Genomic DNA, 20,812 nt, shown 5'->3' with positions numbered 1-20,812 from the left:
TCTTCATGTCCCAAAGTTAAAACCCTCCCGATGTTCCACCCGATCAGAGGGAGGCTTCAGCAGAAATTGGCCATCTGCTGAGAAAAAGAGCCATCCAGCCCATCCCCCCAGACCAGATCGGATCAGGGTTCTACTCCAGGTTCTTTTTAGTGCCAAAAAAGACGGGGGACCTAAGACCCATACTGGACCTGTCCCTATTGAACCTGGGAGTTCCCAAAGAGAAGTTCCGGATGGTCACTTTGCAATCCATCCTCCCCCTTCTAGGGGAGAATCACTGGATGTGCTCTATAGACCTCAAGGATGCGTACTACCACATTCTGATGGACAGACGATCCAGGAGGTTTCTTCGCTTCCGGCTGGGAGCCAGTCACTACCAGTTCAGGGTCCTTCCCTTTGGTCTCACCACAGCCCCCAGGGTGTTCACCAAAGTATTAGCAGTGGTTGCGGCCCACCTGAAGCTTCAGGGGGTGCAGGTCTTTCCGTACCTAGATGACTGGCTTCTCACCGCCCCAACAAGGCATCTACTCTCTTTGGCAAGAGACTCCTTTCTTCGTCTAGCTCCCTGGCTAGGCATCACGGTAAACATAGAAAAGTCCAACCTGGTCCCTACTCAGATAATAGATTTTATAGGAGCCAGGTTAGACACGACAAATTTAAGAGCCTTTCTCACAACCGACAGAGTTCGGAATCTACGACTCCAGGTGCGGGCCATCCTTCACTCCAGCTCAGTACCTGCGGAATTGATCCTGAGGGCGCTACGGTCTATGGCGGCAGCGATTACTCTTCTTCCGCTCGCCCGCTTGAACATGTGGGTACTTCAATGGACACTTCAGGTGCAATGGTCATTTCTCTCTCTCCCCCTGTATCATCCCATTGCAATCAGCAAGGCTTGCAAGCGGTCTCTCTTGTGGTGGCTCCATTCCCCGGACCTCCACAGGGGCCGCCCCTTTTGTGTATCTCCCCCTCTCGCCACAGTGACCACGGACGCTTCCTGCCTCGGGTGGGGGGGGGGCATTTTGCGGGCCGGACGGTCCAAGGCACGTGGAGCGATTCAGAGACCTCCCTGCATATCAATGTTCTGGAAATGAGGGTGGTGCTCTTGGCGTTGCAAGCACTTCAAACCCTCCTTCCCCTGGGAACAATTGCGATTCAATCAGACAACATGTCTGTCGTCTGGTACATCAACAAACAGGGGGGAACCAGGTCTTACCCTTTATGTCGAGAAGCCATGAGAGTGTGGGAATGGGCGATCTCCACCAACCGCTTTCTCATCGCAACGCATATTCCGGGTCGGACCAACATCCTAGCGGACAAGCTCAGTCGCACCATTCTCTCCCCGTATGAGTGGTCTCTCAATTTTCAAGTAGCGAAACGTATCTTCGCACAGTGGGGGACTCCCTGTTGCGATCTCTTTGCTTCTCCCTTAAACGCCAAGTGTGACAGTTTTTTCGCTGTAATCCCCCCTCCAGGAGATTCTCCGAGAGCCGCTCTGGTGCATGCTTGGCCTCCCGGTCTTCTTTACGCATACCCCCCTCTACCTCTGATGCTTCAAGTACTTCAGAAAGCCTCTCGGTTGGGGTGCAAAATGATCCTCATTGCCCCGTTCTGGCCTCGACAGATCTGGTTCCCTTACCTAAGGTCTCATTCAGTGAATTCACCTTGGATTCTAGATCCCATTCCGGATCTGATATCACACCCATCGAACCTACCAACTCCGAACCTGGACAACCTGTAGTTGACTGCTTGGCTGCTCCAGTTCCACTCCTAATCAGGACTCCCGGTATCTCGTCCCAGTTAAGGCCATTCTGGTGGCGGCCACAAGCCCTCTACCAGAAAAATTTACCACAGTAAATGGGCGTTTCTCCATTTGGGCAGAGCGGCAAGGCCTAGATCCTTTCACGGTTCCCCTTCCTTTGGCTCTAGATTTCCTTACTACTCTCTTTAATGATGGCCAGTAGTTCCACGGTCAAAGTTCAGCTGGCGGCCATATCTCATTACCATGTTGGTCATGACTCAGGGTCTCTTATATCAGCTAAGTTATGCAAAACCTTCCTAAAGGCACCTTTTGCTCAGACCCCTGTCAAAGCGGTTCCCCGTGGGATCTTTCCTTGGTACTTCAGGCCTTGACCGCTCCTCCTTGAACCTGCCACAGTCGATCTTAAATTCTTGTCCTTTAAGACTGCTTTTTGGTAGCCATTACTTGCTAAGAGAGTTTCTGAGCTTCAGGCCCTGTCCATGAAACCGCCTTATTTGATCTTTCATCCGGGCGGGTGTGCCTCAGGATCAATCCCTCCTTTCTTCCTAAAGTAGCTTTGGAAGCTAACATTAGTCAGTCCATCAACCTCCCTGTTTTCTTCCCTAAGTATCAAAACAAAGGCGAATACAAGCTGCATTCCTTGGATGTTCACAGGCAGCTTCGTTTTTACCTTCATAGGACAGCTGGTCATAGGCAATCAGACCAGTTGTTCATTTCTTTTGCCAAATTCAATCTGGGTAAACCAATTTCCAAAGTTTCTTTGTCACGCTGGATTTCTCAGTGTATTCTGTTGGAGTACCAAGCCTCTGGGAGGCCCGCACCGGAGGGAGTCCATGCTCATTCGACCCGGTCTGTCTCTACTTCAGCGGCCTTTAAGTCTAGGGTTCTGGATGACATTTGTTCAGCAGCCACTTGGGCTTCATCTAATACCTTTATTACTCATTACAAGCTGGACGTCACTTCTAGAGGTAGAGCATCCTTTGGCTCCGCGGTGCTCCGGAATATCCTTCCATGATGGCCACCCAAGATTCAGGTAGCTGGGGACTCTGTTCCACAGGTTGTTGACAAATGAATTCTCCGACTTCATATTTAGAAGTTATGTACTTACCATAACGTTCCATCTGAGTAGGTGGATTCATTTGTCTGCAACCATCCCGCCCTCCTATCCCCCTGGCCTTGTCAGTTTCCTGCATAGGGTGTGTTACCCTTTGGTTAGGGTAGTTGGTGCAGGGCAATCTCGATCTGAGGTCATGTAGGGAGAGCAGGGCATTATGGGTGAGGGGAGGAGCTAGGAGCTCGGATCCATAGCTGGATAAACCATGCCGGTTCGGATCCGATATCGGATCCATACCCACAGTTTGCAGACAAATGAATCCACCTACTCAGATTGAACGTTATGGTAAGTACATAACTTCTAATTCCCTCCTACCAAAAGTGTGCTCAGAAGCCAATCTAAACCAATTCATTGACTTACCAGTTTTTTTCCCTAAGTATGGCAACAAGGCAGAATATAAGTTACATCAGTTAGACATACACAGACAATACCTGCATAGAACAGAAGATTTCAGAAAATCAGACCAGCTATTTGTTTCCTTCTCAGAAAAGAAGAAAGGGCTCCCATTTTCAAAGGTTGCACTCTCTAAATGGCTTACAGACTGTATCTCCTACACATACAATCTGAAGTAGTTACTTCATTTGATCTGCAACCTGTGGGTGTCGGATCCGACAGCTTTCCAAGCTCCAAGATCCGAGCTTCTAGCTCCTCCCCCTACCCATAATCCCCTACTACTAACCACATTACCTCAGATCGTTTTTTTGCCGCGGCTGAAGAAGCTTCCCTGTGAAGAGCTCCTGGCTGAGTGAGATCATTGCTGGTTTTAAACCACTTTTTTCAACCAAAGTTGTCGTTGTGTGTGTGCTAGCCCCTTTTTCTGCTTTTAGTGTTAGTTTTTGGTCCCTTTTGTTAATTTTAATCGCTAGCTTACCTTCCCTCCCCCTCCTCCTCCTAGTGTTTGGGTGTGTGTGTGAATAATGTCTGAAGGGCCTAAGGCTGTTTTTTCTAAATGTACTGAGTGTGGCCACAAGCTTTCCCCAGCTGATGGCCACACTCAGTGCGTTTTGTGCCTGGGGGCAGCCCATTTGTCAGAGGCCTGCCAGATCTGCGCGGCCTTTAACCCCCGGGCACTTCGGGATGGGAAGAACAAGCTGATCCTGGCGGGAAAGCTCCCCCAGGAGTCGGCTTCTTCTTCCTCTCCCGTTCGGGCTCCAGCTGCTTCGGCGCCGTCTGTCCCCTTAGCTCTACCCGGGACTCAACCTCCCTCTTCGGGTTTGAGCTCTGGGGAAACTAGTGCCGCTTCCCTTAGAGAGAAGAGGCACAAGGATAAGGACATAAGTCCCACAAAAGGCGGGCCGATCCTCATCCTTCGGCTCCGCTAGTGAAAGTTCTCAAGTCTCCCTTGAGGGTCTCCGGATCCCCCTCCTCTCGGTGCCATTCGCCCTGTTTCTCGCCAGAGGAGGAGGATAGGTCTCCCTCGAGATCTTCGAGGCGGCCCTCCCGGCTCGCCTCTACTACTTCGTCCAGGTCGACCCGAAGCATCTCTGAAGCGGATATGGATCGGATGATGCGTCGGTTCTTGCAGACCCAAATGCAGATGGGGATGCTCTTGCCTCCCCCCCCTCTGGGGGGGAGTGCGGCCCCCATATTTGCCTCAATCACTCCTTCTCCGACTCGTTTTCGGGTCTCGGAGTCATCGGATCCAGGCCCATTCGGACCCGGGGAATTGTCAGCGCCGATAGCGGTGGTCTCTTCGACGCCGACTATACCTTCGAGCTTGTCGGACCCGAGCTCTCGGGGCCGAGGGCTGAACGTCGGATCCGAGGGAGTTGCTGTGTCTTCGGCACTGTTGGCGTCGGAGCACACCTCTGCCTCGGCACCGACTGCATCGGCTTCGACCCCGATCCCTTCCTCGGATCGAAGGAGATTGCTCTCAGAGGCTGGCGAGAGTGGCTCTCCTTCGGCTTCTGAGGTAGTGGAGAGGTTACTGTCGAGGTCCTCCAGATCCCCGACCCGGGCTTCAGATCCACCCAATGGGTCTGTCTTCCATCATCCGTCCATCGGGACAGCCTGCCCAAGCCCTCCATCTAGTTCCTGCAGAGGAACAACAACCCGTGGACGAGCCCTCTTCGGACAGCCCCACCGAGGAGGTCCCTCGGAAATATCGGTGCAAAAGGAGGCACCTGGACTCCCCCGAGTCCATTACCACAGACACAGACTTAGATGATACGGAGGGTTCCCCAAGGTCACCCCCTGAAGATGTCTCCTTTGGAGACATCATGGAAATGTTGCATATCAGAGGGGGGTGGTCAGCCCAAAAGCCCTCCCTTGATGAGTCCGTGTTCCTGGAGGCCTTTGAAGCAGGCCCATCTACCTCCTGGGTGTCCCCTCCGGCTGACCCTCTGGTGGACTTAATTACCACCAGGGCGTGGAAGGAGCCCGACACCGTGGAGCCAATCCCTAGGCGCCCCGATAAAGTCCTCAGTCCCCCCACAGATAGACCGTCTTGGGCCAAAGGAACCCCCGTTGATGCCATGTTGGTGGCGGCGGCCACCAAGAAAGAACTCGCGCAGGAGAGTTCTTCGGTTCACCCGCCGGATAAGGAATCTCGAGCGCTTGACCGGATTGGGAAGCGGATGTTTGCTTCAGTGACCTTTTCCATAAGGGCGCTGAACTATATGGCACATACCATTAGGGTACAGCGAGACTTGATTAAGGAATACGCTGCAGCCCCCCCGGAGTCCATGTCAGTCCCAGACAAGAAGGTTTTGGAGACTCGAATGGCCACACTCTAAAATCCATCTCCAATACATTTATGCGGCTTCTCTCCCACGCAACGGAGGGAGCCGCTAGAGCTAGCGGAGCCGGGGTCGTCTTGCGACGTCTCTCCTGGCTCCGTCTTTGTGACTTCACGGATCCCTTCAAGGCATCCTTCGTGAACGCTCCTTTTGACGGTTCTGCCTTGTTTGGCAAAACTGTTCGCGACACGCTGGTCCAAAGCGAAAAGGACGGGAAGACACTGTCTGCCATCGGAGTCCGCTTCTCTAATCCCCAAAGATCCTTCTCCAGGAATCAGAGGGGACAAAAAAAGCTGTGGTTCCGTAAGTCTCAGCAATCCCATCCTGCTGCGGACCACTCGTCCTCTAGAGGCAGAGGAGGACAAGGTGGATGCCGGCCCAGAGGCAGAGGGGGGCCACGTAACTTTGGGTCTAGAGAACCTTTCTCGGACAGATCCGCACAACAGCCCTGAGGGCTTGCCCGACTGTCCCTCTCTGGAGGCAGTCGGGGGGCGGTTGTCGGAGCACCTGTCAAACTGGGAGTCCCTTACAACAGATCAATGGGTGCTCCGGATCATATCCAGAGGATACTCCATTCCATTCATAAACCTACCCCCCAAACCCAGACGTCTCCCCAATGTCCCACCCGATCAGAGGGAGGCAGCGGCTTTGGAGATTTCAAAGCTGCTAAGAAAAAGAGACATCCAGCCCATCCCCCCAGATCAGTCCGGATTGGGTTATTACTCCAGGTTCTTTTTGGTGCCAAAGAAAACGGGGGACCTCAGACCCATCTTAGACCTTTCCGCTCTGAACCTGTTCATACCCGAGAAAAAGTTCCGGATGGTCACTCTCCAATCAATTCTCTCCCTTCTGTGGGAGAACGACTGGATGTGCTCATTAGACCTCAAGGATGCGTATTACCACATCCTGATGGACAGACGATCCAGGAGGTTTCTCCGCTTCCGGCTTGGAGCCAGTCATTATCAATTCAGGGTTCTTCCATTCGGCCTCACCTCAGCCCCCAGAGTGTTCACCAAGGTCATGGCAGTGGTTGCAGCCCACCTGAGACTTCAGAGCATTCAGGTCTTCCCCTACCTAAACGACTGGCTCCTCACCGCGACCAACAGGCATCAGCTCTGTGTGGCGAGAGATTATGCTCTGTCTGTGGCCCACAACCTAGGCATCTCAGTGAACGAGCAGAAATCTTGCCTGTGCCCCACTCAAGCCCTAGAATTCATAGGGGCCAGGTTAGATACACGAATCTCCCGAGTTGTTCTAACGTCAGTCAGGCTGAACAGCTTGTCATATCAGGTGTTAGCCCTTCTTCGGAGCCCTGCTCCTCTGGCGGAGTTAGTCCTGAGGGCACTGGGGTCTATGTCAGCAGCGATCGGTCTCTCTCTTCATGCCCGTCTGCGAATGTGCATATTACAATGGACCCTTCAAGTCCAATAGTCCCTGTCGATCCACCCGTTAAGCACGCCAATACCCCTGAGCAGGGTGTGCAGTGACTCCCTTCTGTGGTGGTTACATGCGCAGGAACTCAGAGAAGGGAGGCTCTTTGTGATCCCCCCAGTCGAAGCCACGTTGACCACGGACGCTTCTCGCCTCGGGTGGGGGGGGCATTGTTCAGGCAGATCCGTTCAAGGCACGTGGACTTCCCTAGAGGCCGCATTGCATATCAGTGTCCTAGAGATGAAGGCGGTGCTTTTGGCATTGCAAGCTCTCCACGACCTTCTTCCCCTGGGGACTTTTGCAATCTAGACGGACAACATGTCAGTAGTCTGGTATATAAACAAACAAGGAGGGACCAGATCTTATCCCCTGTGTCGAGAAGCCATGAGAGTGTGGGAATGGGCGATTTCCACCAACCGCTTTCTGATAGCAACGCACATTCCGGGACGGTCCAAAATATTAGCGGACAACCTAAGTCGGGTGCTCCTCACTCCATATGAGTGGTCTCTGAATCTGTCTGTTGCGAAGCAGATCTTCCACAAATGGGGTCAGCCTCGCTGCGATCTTTTCGCTTCTCCTTTAAACACAAAATGCAGCGAGTACTTCGCGATAGTTCCCCCCAGAGGAGAGACCCCCAGAGACGCTCTAGTCCACGCTTGGTTCCCCGGACTCCTTTATGCTTATCCCCCCCTCCCACTCATGATGAAATTCATCCAGAAAGCCTGTCGGTTGGGGAGCAGAGTTATCCTCATAGCCCCATTCTGGCCTCGACAGATCTGGTTCCCCTTTCTGCGGTCTCACAGTATGGTTCCTCCATGGATTCTGGATCCCAGTCCAGACCTAATCTCGCATCCAGCGGGATGCCCTACCCCGAACCTGGTCAATCTCAAACTTGCTGCTTGGTTGATCCAGTTCCATTAATGGCTAGGACTCCCGGTATCTCATCCCCGTTAAGGCCATTCTGGTGGCGGCTCATAAACCGTCTACCAGAAAACTTTACAACAGTAAATGGAAACGTTTCTCCATCTGGGCCAAAGACAAAGACTTGGACCCATTTACTGTCCCTATTCCGTCTATTCTGGACTTCCTTTCCCTGCCTTTTAGGCAGGGAGCAAGTGCCTCCACGGTTAAGGTGCAGCTGGCGGCCATCTCCCATTTTCATGTGGGGGACGGCATAGGCTCCTTAGCATCTACAAAGTTGTGCAAAACCTTCTTAAGAGGCGTTTTTCTTTTGAAACCACCTGTAAAGACTGTGGTTCCCCCGTGGGATCTCACTCTGGTCTTGCAAGCCTTTATGAGACCACCTTTCGAGCCTGCAGCCTCGGTTCGGTTGAAGTTCTTATCTTGGAAAACGGCTTTCTTGGTGGCTATTACTTCAGCCAAGAGGGTTTAAGAATTGCAAGCTCTGTGTATTAAACCTCCGTACCTTATCTTTCACAAGGATAGAGTGTCCCTCAGGACTAATCCATCTTTCTTGCCTAAGGTGGCTACAGAATCAAATATTAATCAGTCAGTAAATCTTCCTGTATTTTTCCCAAATTTTCACAACAAAGGTGAATACACATTGCACAAATTGGATGTACACAGACAACTGCGTTTTTACTTTCACAGGACTAGAGAGTTTCGCAAGTCGGTCCAGTTGTTTGTTTCTTATGCAAAGTCAGCCATGGGCAAGGCAATTGCTAAAGTGACTGTAGCAAATTGGATCTGTCAGTGCATTATGCAGGGATACACTTCGTCTGGCAAGCCAGCTCCGGTTGGCATCCACAAGATCTATAGCTACCTCAACAGCCTTTTGGTCTAGGGTTCCAGTAGACGATATATGTTCAGCAGCTACCTGGTCCTCATCTCATACGTTCATTTCTCATTACAAGCTGGATATGATTTCCAGGAGTAGGGCTTCTTTTGGCTCCGCGGTGCTTCGGAATATCCTTCCGTAAGGACCACCCAGTTCTTGTAGGTTAGCTGGGGACTCTGTCCCACAGGTTGCAGATCAAATGAAGTAACTACTTCAGATAAAGAAGTTATGTACTCACCATAACGTTCCATCTGAGTAGATACTTCATTTGTCTGCAACCGACCCCCCCTGCCATCCCCCGAACCTGTCGGGAATTTTCTGATCACTCGGAGTTGGTTTCTGTCTCAAGTTGGTGAGGCAAAAAAAACGATCTGAGGTAATGTGGTTAGTAGTAGGGGATTATGGGTAGGGGGGAGGAGCTAGAAGCTCAGATCTTGGAGCTTGGAAAGCTGCCGGATCGGATCCGACACCCACAGGTTGCAGACAAATGAAGTATCTATTCAGATGGAACGTTATGGTGAGTACATAACTTCTTTTTTCCTAGGACAGAGAACACCCTGAAAAAGTGAAAGGTCATTCCACCAGAGCTGTTTCAATTTCTTCAGCCTTCCAGGCGAGGCTACCTATGGATTCCATTTGTGCAACAGCTACATGGGTAAGGCCTCATACCTTTATCGCTCATTACAAAGTAGATTTGGCCTCCAGGAACAAGGCCTCCTTTGGGTCCACTGTTTTGAAGAGTTTGTTCCCTTGAGCCACCCAAGAAAGAAGGTGCTAGGGATGCTGTCCCAGCCAGCAATGAATGAAGGCGAGATAGGACAACATAACATTAAGAAGTTATGTACTCACCATAACGTTCCATGTTTGTTGTCCATCTTGCCTTCATTCTTGCATCCCACCCTTCTTCCCCTGCCTTTGCTCCTGGAGGATCGGGCAGACGCTCCTTACTATAATTGGGTTATGGAGTCTCAGAATATCTTCTGAGTCTTGTCCAGACATGTTGGTTTAATCATAGGTAAATAGTCATTCTTTTACTTGCAAACAAGGTCTGGGTAATCTTCCCTGAGCATCATGGGATAGGGAACAGCCTTGAGCCAGTAGAATCTCTCAAGCTTTTGAATTAGGCCGATTCAGAACTGATGCTTGGTTCCAACCCCAACCAGCAATGAATGAAGGCGAGATGGATAACAAACATGGAACGTTATGGTGAGTACATAACTTCTTATTTTTGCAGGAGGCCAAGCCCATCTACACACCCCTGCATATTGTATATACCAAGTCCAGGATCACACTGCAGTGGGGAAAAGGGTAATTTCCTTGATCCCCAGTGTACTGCAGTTTCCATTTAAAAGCTTTGACATTTTGGAAAGTTGATCATATGGTCTCGACCATACAAGGTTCGACTTTCTGAAGAGTCAAGCTTCTGAACGGGACCCTTTCCAGCATATGCCTATTGAAAATCTTGCCCTCTTGATGGTACTAATGGTACTTCAGGGGACAGACTTTTTTCTTTTGGTATGTACTCATTTTACAGTGGGTATGCTTTTGATATAATGATACTCAGTCAAATGAGTTTTCAATGTTTTGAAAATTAGGTATTGTGGTCTCATTCAAATAAAATTCAGTATTTTGAGTTTTCCAGTCATGTGAAGAAGACCTAGTATATGAGTACTCGCCATATTCAGTGCGTCAGGCATCTCTATATAAATTGGTACTTATATATTCTCTTGCCTTTCACCTTTTGTTAGACAGCCATTCCAGTCTCTTCATGTGGCTCATCCTTTTTAATTGTTTAATATTTCATATTATTTAGTTAAGTTTAATATTTCATATTATGTAGTTTCTATATCTTATAGACACAGATTGTCCCTATTCCATGAGAGTCAGAAAGTGGTAGCGTAGCATTGGGTTGGCTGTGCACTCCATCACCAGTGCAGAGAGATGCTGTGTGCATAAACTGGGTGTGATTGTGCCTCTGTATACAAAGGCTTGAGATAGTCAAAGAACTTCCACAAGGTGACCCTCTAAAAGTTTGTACCCACTCGCAGAGAGTTTTATCATAGACTAGATGAAATGATTAATTTCATATGTTGTTTGTGTACTTCGGTTTAGTGCTCTCTCTTCTTTGAAATCCTCATCAAAGTTTTCTTTTTTCTGTATGTGAAGGGTAAACATTAGATCAATAGTAGCAATGGCACAAACCTATTCAAACCATACAACAAAATAATGCTCATCTGGAAGTGGACCATATATCAAGGCATAACTCTCCTGGGGAGAATATGCCAGTTGATTCCCTTAGCCATGTTTCCCATCTTACCTTGGAACTTGAACTAATCATTCTTAAAAAAATTATAATTTTCTGCTGAGTTACATTGCATAGTGTCAAGGTAAAGTAGTAGTAGTGCTGTGTGAAACAAGTTTCCCTTTTGATACAATACCATTACATACTGCACTGCACTCCTCCCTGTCTCTTGTGTGGATTCAAAGTGTTGTACTTTGATTAACATAGGATTCCAAGATTAGGCCCAGACAGACAGAAAGGAAATGTTGCATTTCAGGGGTGGATGTTGCAGTATATGAAGTACATTTCTAAGACTTATAGATACTTTAATAACCTTGTTTTCTCTTAGTTTACTGTGTTACTTGAAGATATTAAAGTCAATAGTGTGTTGCAAGATAATGCTTGACACATTTTTTTTCTTAGGACTAATAACCCTAAAGGACTTCCAGAAGTAAGAGAAGCCTTGGAGAAAGTAAAAAAAGTTGAAGATCTGCTTCCCATAATGAAGGTGAAGTTGTCTTTATCTGAGTAGTTTACTTGTTGTGACCATATTATTGTTGCGTTGACTGGTGCATGAGTGAGCAACACAATGTTTTACCAAAAGGTGAAAGTTTAACTGCAGAAAAAATGCTGCATAGTCGCATCTTCAGAGCACTGCCCACGTCTGCATTTTACCATAAGCAGTTTTTTTCTTGTTTTCATGATTTATGTTCAGGATGATCATGAATAGTTGCTCACTGGATCAACTGTATATTCAGGATCAGAAATTAAAGTGATGATGTGGCTTGACAGAAGCTTTTATAGTCACTGTGATGTAGTGCTGCCATCAACCACTGTATTAGTTTTGTATAAAGTTATTTCACTGAGAAGTCTAATGCTTGGCACCAACCAGCAGTTGACTGATGATGCTCAGAATGTCATCATTAGAAAGTCACCAGTATCTTGTAATGGTAGTTAGACTGTAGGAAGAGTGAGAGGTTGTGCATTCTTGGAATTGTGGTGTGTACCTCTCTAAATAGTTAAGGGGTGTGGAGTTTGCCCTAATGTTGGAGATGCGGGAAGACCTGCAAAATATCTCTCTCGTGACCTTGAGTGTTGCTATTTTGAGTAGCAGCCTCCCAAGGTTTTAGATATTTTGGGGTGGAATAATGAGTGTCCGTTAAACAAAATGCAGTTTTTCATAGTAAACCACATTTTCTCAAGGGCCTTGCTATAAAGTCAACTTAGCAGAAGACTTTAGTTATACTTTTATGACTTTAGAAAAGTACGTAAGTAATAGATGTGTCCATGCTGGACTTTAGTCTCAAGGCATCATGAGAGAATTTATTCCTTGAAGTTCTAATTTGCAGTTATATTTTAGGAACATGGAGTATTCTTTCATTAGGTGTATGTATAGAATCTACAGAAACAGAATGGGAAGATGGCAGATAAGCAATGCAATGATACTCTGTTTTAACCCACTTAAATTTTTGTATGATTTTTCTTCACATGCCTGCTAACCATTAAGCTTGCTGTTGATCAGACAGCATACTGTGTGGGGGAGGAGGGGATTTATCCTGGTAGCCATGAGAGTGTTTTATGCTTTCTCCCCATATCCTGGCGTTGAGAGTGTTTTGTATTTTATGGCAAATTCCTCCCCTTGTTGTGATATGAGCATTTGTTTCACCACAAGGTCACCTATGCCCTCCCTTTCTGCTCATGTTTTTTCCTTTGCATGCACCATCTGGCTTGGGGGTCCATGCCCACATCTTCACAGTACTGACTGCTGGTATTATGATAGGCCTTCATTCTCCAGCTGAGGCCCTGTCATGATGCAAACAGGGTGGGAGCCACCATCCTTCCTCCTTAAGGTGAGCAGTGCCAATCCTCCTTGCCTGCGTGATCTAGCACCCAAGCCGTTAGTAGAACTTGAGTCACCTTGGCTGTAGTCAGAGCTCTCTGGCCCTCACTGCCACTGGTGCAGGCAAACCTACTTAGTCATTTTAAAAGTGACTAATACTAGATTGTAATTAAAAATGTTTCTGTATACATTGTGTGTGTCTTATGTTTGAATAATTTTTAAACATTCATATTGCAGCTATTTGCTTTGCAGTTTTTTTTTTTTTTTGGAAGTGCATTTGAGCTTTTTACCTCTTTTGCAACCATGCTTTCTAGTAGCACATCTTTGTAGAGCATGAAAATGTAACCTTGTTTTCATGGTTAAAGCAAAATTAGATGTTAAAAACATATTCAGTGTGTGCCATAAATTGCCGCCATGACTGTCCTGTTTCTGAATGGGTTTAGCATGAAAGAACTTGATTTTGTATTCTTTAAGTAGTAGATACCAAATACTAGTGCTGTATTGGCAATGAGAAGATTAGCTTGCTAGTTAAAAATATTTGACTGTAACTATAGATTTTGTGTGTAAATATTATTGCTGCAGTCCACTCCATTACCATAATATATTATGTAATTAAGTAACTAATACATGCTTTCCACATAAATGCATAGTAATATTGGTGCAGGGATAAAAATAATCCAACAAAAATCAATTTTTTATATTTTTATCTTTCTTCATCAGTCCTGCTTATTTGTTTAGCTAACAGTTGCACTTCTAACAGTAATCCAGTTGGAGATACCTCAACACCCAAATGTCTCCACCAGTTTGCACACAGTCAGAAAGGAATTGATAAACATGCTGTACATCTGAGAGAATGTAAGTGTTGCATATACAGAAATATATGCAGTCCTGCTACTTTTTGTACAAGAAAGCAGTAAACATGTTGAGAGAGAAAAAAGTAGTACTACACGAATGCCCTATTACAGATACCCACAGACATCAGTTATTTAGAATGGTGTCGGGCCCTACCTAATGCCCAGATTCTCTGAAATGAGCTTACACTCATAAATACATGGTGCCCAAAAAATGGGTACGAATTAAATGCTATAAAGTGCAGCATTCTCACATTTGGTAGACAACTCCTCCCTAACATAGAGTGTAGAATCTATCAATCTACAAAATGAGAGTGCAGTAAAAGTCCTAGGAGCGTGGGTTGATAATTCAGCTCTTTGATCACCATGTAACAACAGTGGTTAGAAAAACCATTTACTTAAAACAGCAAATCCCCAAGGGAATATCATCTAAATGAAAAGATGCCTTCAGCACTAATCAGACCAATCATAAAATGCACCCACCTTTGGATTGTACATCTATAGATATAACAACCAGTCAGAAAGACCCCAGAGGTTCCTAACAAAAAAGATCACTGGCGTAAATACCTTAAACTGCCACAAAAGACTTGAGAGACTGTCCCTTTGTTCATTATTATATGGACTCCTTGGAGGGAATCTCTGCCTTCCCTTCCCAGCAGTTAGGGTCACAGTGGTCCCTGATCTCTTGCACCTTCAGAAATCAAACGTTTCCAGTAATCCCAGAATCAGAAACCTAAATCTGCTTCAGCAGATAAATAAAACAAAGTGGAGAGACAGATTCATCACTCAGCTCCCTCCCAACCTCTGTAGTAAACTCCCTCTACAAATCAAGCAATTTGATGCATTGTTGTCCTTCATGCGTAGGTATTTATAAATTCATTCTGGGTTTGACTGGCTTTACACTCCCTTAGATGTGAGGTTCAGTCTAGGGTGAGAATCAGTAAGGCTTACTGGTATCCAGACTCAGCTGCTGTTAATTTTCCTGTAATTTCAAAATTAGTTTGTCTTTAAATCAGAACAGCAGTTTAGCATCTAATTTGTGTAGTGGCAGCACTTTAATAAAAAGTAGCAGAATGTAACAAGGTTGATTAGTACCACTTCTCTTTCCATAATTTGAGCTTATTAAAGTGTCTGTTTTGCTGCTGTTGAAAATGTTCATATATTACTATAATTAGATTTAGGTAATATACGTAAATAATACATTAATTTTAATTATGTTTTCCTGTTGCATTTCTGAAAATGTGTAATAGTGCTGCACTGTTTTACAAATTCAGATAATATGAGTGAGTTTAGAAGAGCTGCTGCTAAGTAACTATTTTTTGATAACTCTAGAGTACAAAACCTTTTAGCACAAAGACTTAGGCAACCAGAAAGAATGAGTTGTAGCCAGACTTAGGGAGTCTATATCAAGAAAAATAGCCAGAGATCTGATAGAGGTGTTATAGGTATTTTGGAAATGTTACATTCATTTGCATAAATTGGAGGAATGTGAATCAAGAAAAGACACAAGTGGAAATATTTATGGACAACATAATTATGGCAAGGGTTGTGGAAGATGGGGGTAAAAAAATAATAGCTAGGATGGGAAGAGGTGAGATTTAAAATGGTAATTTATAATCAGTCAACGGGGAAGCCTCCAGGAGCAGATGGTATTCCTGTGGAAATTTGGAAGTTAATTCAGGATTAAAGTGATAAAGATCTGTAAGTTTTTGTTTAACAATATTTTGAAAGGGGGATTTCCAAGAAGGCTGCACACTGATCAGTAAATTGCAACTCTCCCAGCGAGAAAATAAACTGAGAAAAAAGGGCCATTGAAACGTTTGGTTATAATTCAATCACTGGTGAGTAATTACACTGCCTAAAGGGTAGCAATGAAGAAATCTGGAGAACCCAAGAGAAAATCAGCCAGAAAAGGAGAAAAGAAAACTATGGATTGCAAGAATCCTGCACCTGTTCAGCAAAAAGTAGTTCAACTTCAGCTTTAATACAGAATATGGCTTCCAGTAATTTTGAGGAAAAAAATAGATTAAATGTACTCAGATGAGTTGAAAATAAATTAAACACTGAAGGAATATATCAATTCAAATAAAATGCTGGGAAAATGGAAGAAGCTTTAACTAACTGAACTGATAAAACTGCAAAACATCAGGGATTGGAGTGAAGAAAAAGCTACCTGAGTATGATGTTTCTCAAGAAGATATGCTTCAAAAACTATACAGTTAGAAGACAGGAGGCGCAGAGAAAATTTATAATGTTCTGCTGTACTAGAGAAACTGGTAGGAACAGGCTGAATTAATTGTATGAAAATGTAAGCAAGTACCACAGCAGGATTTGTTAAATGGAAAGGCATATCAACCAAGACCTATATTGCTAAGAAACAATATTTCCTCCAAGGCAAACTCGGGTACCTCTGTAATAACTGTGAAAATAATAACTGTGAAAACGAGAAGCTTTAGCGTAAACGTTTATTCGCTTTTGCATACCACATACTTTATCAGAAAACACACTAAATAAAACAGAGCACACATATATATATATATATATATATATATATATATATATATATATATATATATATACATCTACTACCAATTCAATTATTTAATCAGCATCAATTAATAAATTAATTCATCTTAATGAAAAAATGAGAAAATAAAGGTAACAAACCAAGAGATGTATACAAATGTAAAAATCACGTTAAATACTTTAGAAAAAAATATTAAATATCATCTGTGCAAATTCTTTTGTATTTTTATCATCTTGTCCATGAGAAAGCATTTGATATTTATTGATTCAATTAGCCATGGGTGAGTGCCTGCTCCAATTTTCGCCTGTCAAATAGTCTCCTTTTGTTAATTTTTACTCCTATAGTCCCCCCTTCTTAGGTCTCTAGGAACATGTTCAAGTATAGTAAACCTACATTTTTTAAATCACATTTTAATTTGTGTTTGAAAAGAGCATTATTAATATCTTTGTTTTTTATAGCATATAGATGTTCATTCACTCTTTTTTGCAAACTTCTTTTGGTTATCCTTGTATAAAAACAATCTCAGAACAAACAGCAATGTAAACTTTCCCTTCGGAGTTGCAATCATAAACCCCAGTAATAGATTTAGTCATATCTAAATGCATTAAATGCAGGAGGGGCCCCTTCTAAAATAAACCTACAAACAGAACAATGACCACATTTGTACATTCGCTTAGCTCTGTTTAATGTAGTCTTTTCACATAAAACTTTAGTGGTGTCATTGTGCAGCATCTTCTTAATATTAAAATTTTTCCAAAAACAAACTTCTGAGTATCACCAACCAAATTAAATGGCTCAGCATTTCCTTCAATAATTTTCCAATATTTTTAATGATGTTACAAATGTCAGGGTAGTCAACTGTCCTATCAAGGCAACATGCAGTAATATGTTGCTTGTCCAAACCAAAGATCATTGTTCTAAATCAACAGTTTCTTAAGAATAGGGGGGAAATCAGTAGTTCTAGATCTAATTTCATTAGCTGTTCTGTTTAATAAGTTTAGTTTGTAACCTGTATCCACAAACAAGAGCATAATAAACCACACTTCTTGTTCAAATCTATTATCACTAGAAGCCATCCTAGAGGCCCTAATTTATTGGCTTCTAGGGATATTGTTTTTAATAAAAAAGGCTGATTACTAGAAAAATTAAGATAATTATTAACAAAAGTATGTTTCCTTTAAATTTCACTCTCAAACATAGCTGCGTCCTTGTTCCAGGATATGGGGGCATCAAGAACATTGACTTTAATGCCAAAGTCTCCCAAGGTAAACTTCAAAAAATCTGAACTAATATTTAGTTCATTCAAGAATTTAATAATTTTAGATTCGTCTCCTTCTGTTATAAAAATAATATCATCCATGTGTCTGTACTTAAAATTTAATACAAATGGACCGGATTGGGTGGTCAGTATTAGCTCCTCCCACCACACCAATACTAAATTAGCATATAAAAGAGCGGCCACAGATCACATAGCTTCCCCCCTGATCTGCTTATAAACCTTTCTGTCAAACAAAAAAATAGTTATTATTTAGTATAATATCTAATAAAACACAAATCAAATAAATAGTGTCACTATCTAATTGTTCAACCTTAGGTAATTTCTTACATAATCAATACCTGTCTCATGTGGAATGCAGGTAAAAAGGGAGCAGATATCAACAGTAAAATTAAATTATAGGTGTCATTAAAGGAATATGAATTGCTAAAGAATCTTAATTTCTCTCAAAAAATCCAAGAATCTGCAATGTAAGAATTAAACTTCTGAATAACTGGATTTAACATATAATCAAGAAACAAGGAAACACCTTCAATAATATAACATGGTGCTGAAACTATAGGTCGAAAGGTTGGGTTCATGGGATTTTTGTGAATTTTAAGTATCCCAATAGGGTATCCAATAACGGATAATCTACTTTCATAAAATTGTATAAGTCAATGGTAATATAACCTTCTATTAAAAGTTCTAACAACCAGTAAATTTGTCTAAAACTTCTGTTGACATCTAAAAAAGAAACATACTTATTCATTAAAATTATTCAGTAACTCATTCATGGAATTTATATGGTCTTTCTGATACATTATCACCAATCCCCTACCCTTATCAGCTTTCATAAACCTTAAATTGGCCATATTGCTTAAATCTAATAAAGTGCGATGTTCATTCATTGTTAAATTATAGTTCCTTTTTGTAGGTTTGCTTCTATGAAAGCCTCTTAAATTACTCTCACATGCCTTTTTCAAAGACTTTTAATGTATTTATTCAGTGTTGGATTAAAAGTGCATGGCTTTTTAAAAATACTACTAGTTAATTCATCTTCATTCAGAACATATTTAAGATTTAACTAACGATTATATGCTTTCAGTTGTAAAATCGTTCAGCTTAAATTGAACCTCCTTGAGGGAATAAAATTCAACTCCCGTTTTAAAATGTTCATTTGTTCATCAGAGAAGGTTATATCCATCAAATAAAATATTTTGACATTAGTACTTACTAACAATCGCTGGTTACACACCGTTTGTTCCGCACTCTGGTTAACATCCTCGACCCTAGTAGTTTGCTCAATCCTTTGCCAAAAAAAGAGGAAATATCCTTAGGTCAAGCTCCTAAAGGAACTCCGTGAATGTTAGTTGGTTGTGAAGGATTATATGAAAGTTCTAAATCGTCACTGTTCATTTGATGATTTGTCTGTCTGCTTATCTTCCTATGTGAGCTTCAGGAATGGACCTCCAATTATAGACTTCTTCTCAGACTCGCTTCTTAAGGAGGAACTAACATGATTATGAACTGAATCTCTTTTCTTATCTTTGGGCATGAAATACAAGTAAGCAGTTCCATTTTTGTATGCCTCAATGTCACGATTTAATTTTTTTTGTCTTCCGAGATACCAGCATTTTTTCATAGCGATCCACAGTAGAAAGCATAAGTTCATAGTCATGTTTCAAACTAGGTACTTTAGGCAAAAACTGCTGCAAGGTGTCACCTACCTTAAGAACCTCTTGCCAAACCTTAATTATCCTCTTTTTATTGCGTTCGTTTAAGATCTTTAATAAATCCAGTCCAGTGCTGTTAGAAAAAGGGTCAGTAAGGGTAACACCGTTAGGACATTTGAACAAACACAGACCCTTGGGAACAATATTGAGTTCTAAACATTTATCAAAATACTTGCTCTCAATTACAAGAGTTTAATACCTATATTAGTAAAAATGCATCTGAGAACCTACACAAGCACAAAAAAGTGCTTCATTTAAATACATACATACATGTATTTCAAGCATGGGCATTAATGCCCTTCTAGCCTGCCAATATACCAAAACACTTGTTAAATAAGTATCCAGGCTGCACTTAAATATATCCAAATAAGTACTTGCTTTAATGTAATTTGGTAGCCTATTCCATGCATCAGCTGCCTTCACAGAGAACCAGTTAGTACACTCCTCGGTCCTATAGAATCTTTGACATAGGTTGTTCGAAGATTCTTTAGTACTTTGATAACTTCAAACATTCCCAGAGATAGTTCTCTAAATGCCCTGTATACTTGAATAAGATTTCCTCTTAGATATCCACTTAGATATCTATAACAGACACTGTACAAGTTCAGATAATTTAGTCTTTCATAGTAACTTAAAATTTCACATCCATGGATTCCCTTGGTATACTTCCGCTTTACTCTTTCCAGTTTACTCGAGCTTGTTTTCTTATAAGGTTTCCATATTGTTATTCCATACTCAAGTTTAGTCTAATGTAACTAACAAGCAAACACATCATCATTTCTGATATCCTAGACTTTATAAATGTTCATCTTAGAGTTTATAAATGTTTTTATACAACCTATAGTTCTATAACCATCATTAAACAATTAGTTGATACGATTAGAAAAACTCAAAGCTGTATCTACCCATATAACCAGGTCCTTAAATGAATCTACAGTCTTAATCACTGTGTGCTGTTTTAAATATTCAGCTTTCAATTTATGTCTTCCAAATCTTATATGCTTAGAAGTCCGTGTATTCCAGTGTTCTACTTGTGAGGTTTACCCTCCTTCCTCTCCAGTTTGTCTGGCCAGGTTTCCAAAGATTCTTCAGTCCTTCTTGGTGTGTAGGATGTCTGACGTGGCTGTAGGAACATGGGCCATAAAAGTGACGTCTGCACGCACCAGCCCTCAGAACTTTTCAGCCTCCAGTCGTGCGTCAGATGCTCCCACTTCTCACAGATATCTTACCCCATTGGGGATTCTTTCAGTTCTACTTTGTTGTTAATTATAGTCTGTTAATGTCATGCGGTAAGGGCAAGTGCAGTTGGCAGATTCCCCACAAAGACACAAATAATGAGTGTCTTTTCTACCTAGACAGGGAACACGGCCACGAGAACTACTCCATTTGCCAGTTGTTTGTCCTTAAGACCTTACGCCGTCATTTGCAGGCTTTACACTTGTATCTAGAGAATCAGTGCTTGAAACAAATAGCGTTAGGGATGGA

At 43.2% G+C, this 20,812-nt stretch overlaps 1 protein-coding gene across 1 annotated transcript in view; it reads left to right on the top strand.

Moving 5' to 3' along the window:
* TTC13 (tetratricopeptide repeat domain 13) overlaps positions 1–20,812 on the top strand; it is a gene marked incomplete in the record, with an annotated part of 1,979,199 nt that overhangs the window by 1,362,413 nt on the left and 595,974 nt on the right. Inside the window, 1 exon segment of the mRNA XM_044063689.1 lies at positions 11,542–11,626. Coding sequence (XP_043919624.1) covers positions 11,542–11,626 — 85 coding nt within the window.

The sequence above is a fragment of the Protopterus annectens genome, chromosome 1.part0 (genome assembly GCF_019279795.1).
Source record: "Protopterus annectens isolate FY-2018-M chromosome 1.part0, PAN1.0, whole genome shotgun sequence".
Lineage (NCBI taxonomy): Eukaryota > Metazoa > Chordata > Ceratodontiformes > Protopteridae > Protopterus > Protopterus annectens.
This window is presented reverse-complemented; position numbering and strand designations above follow the sequence as displayed.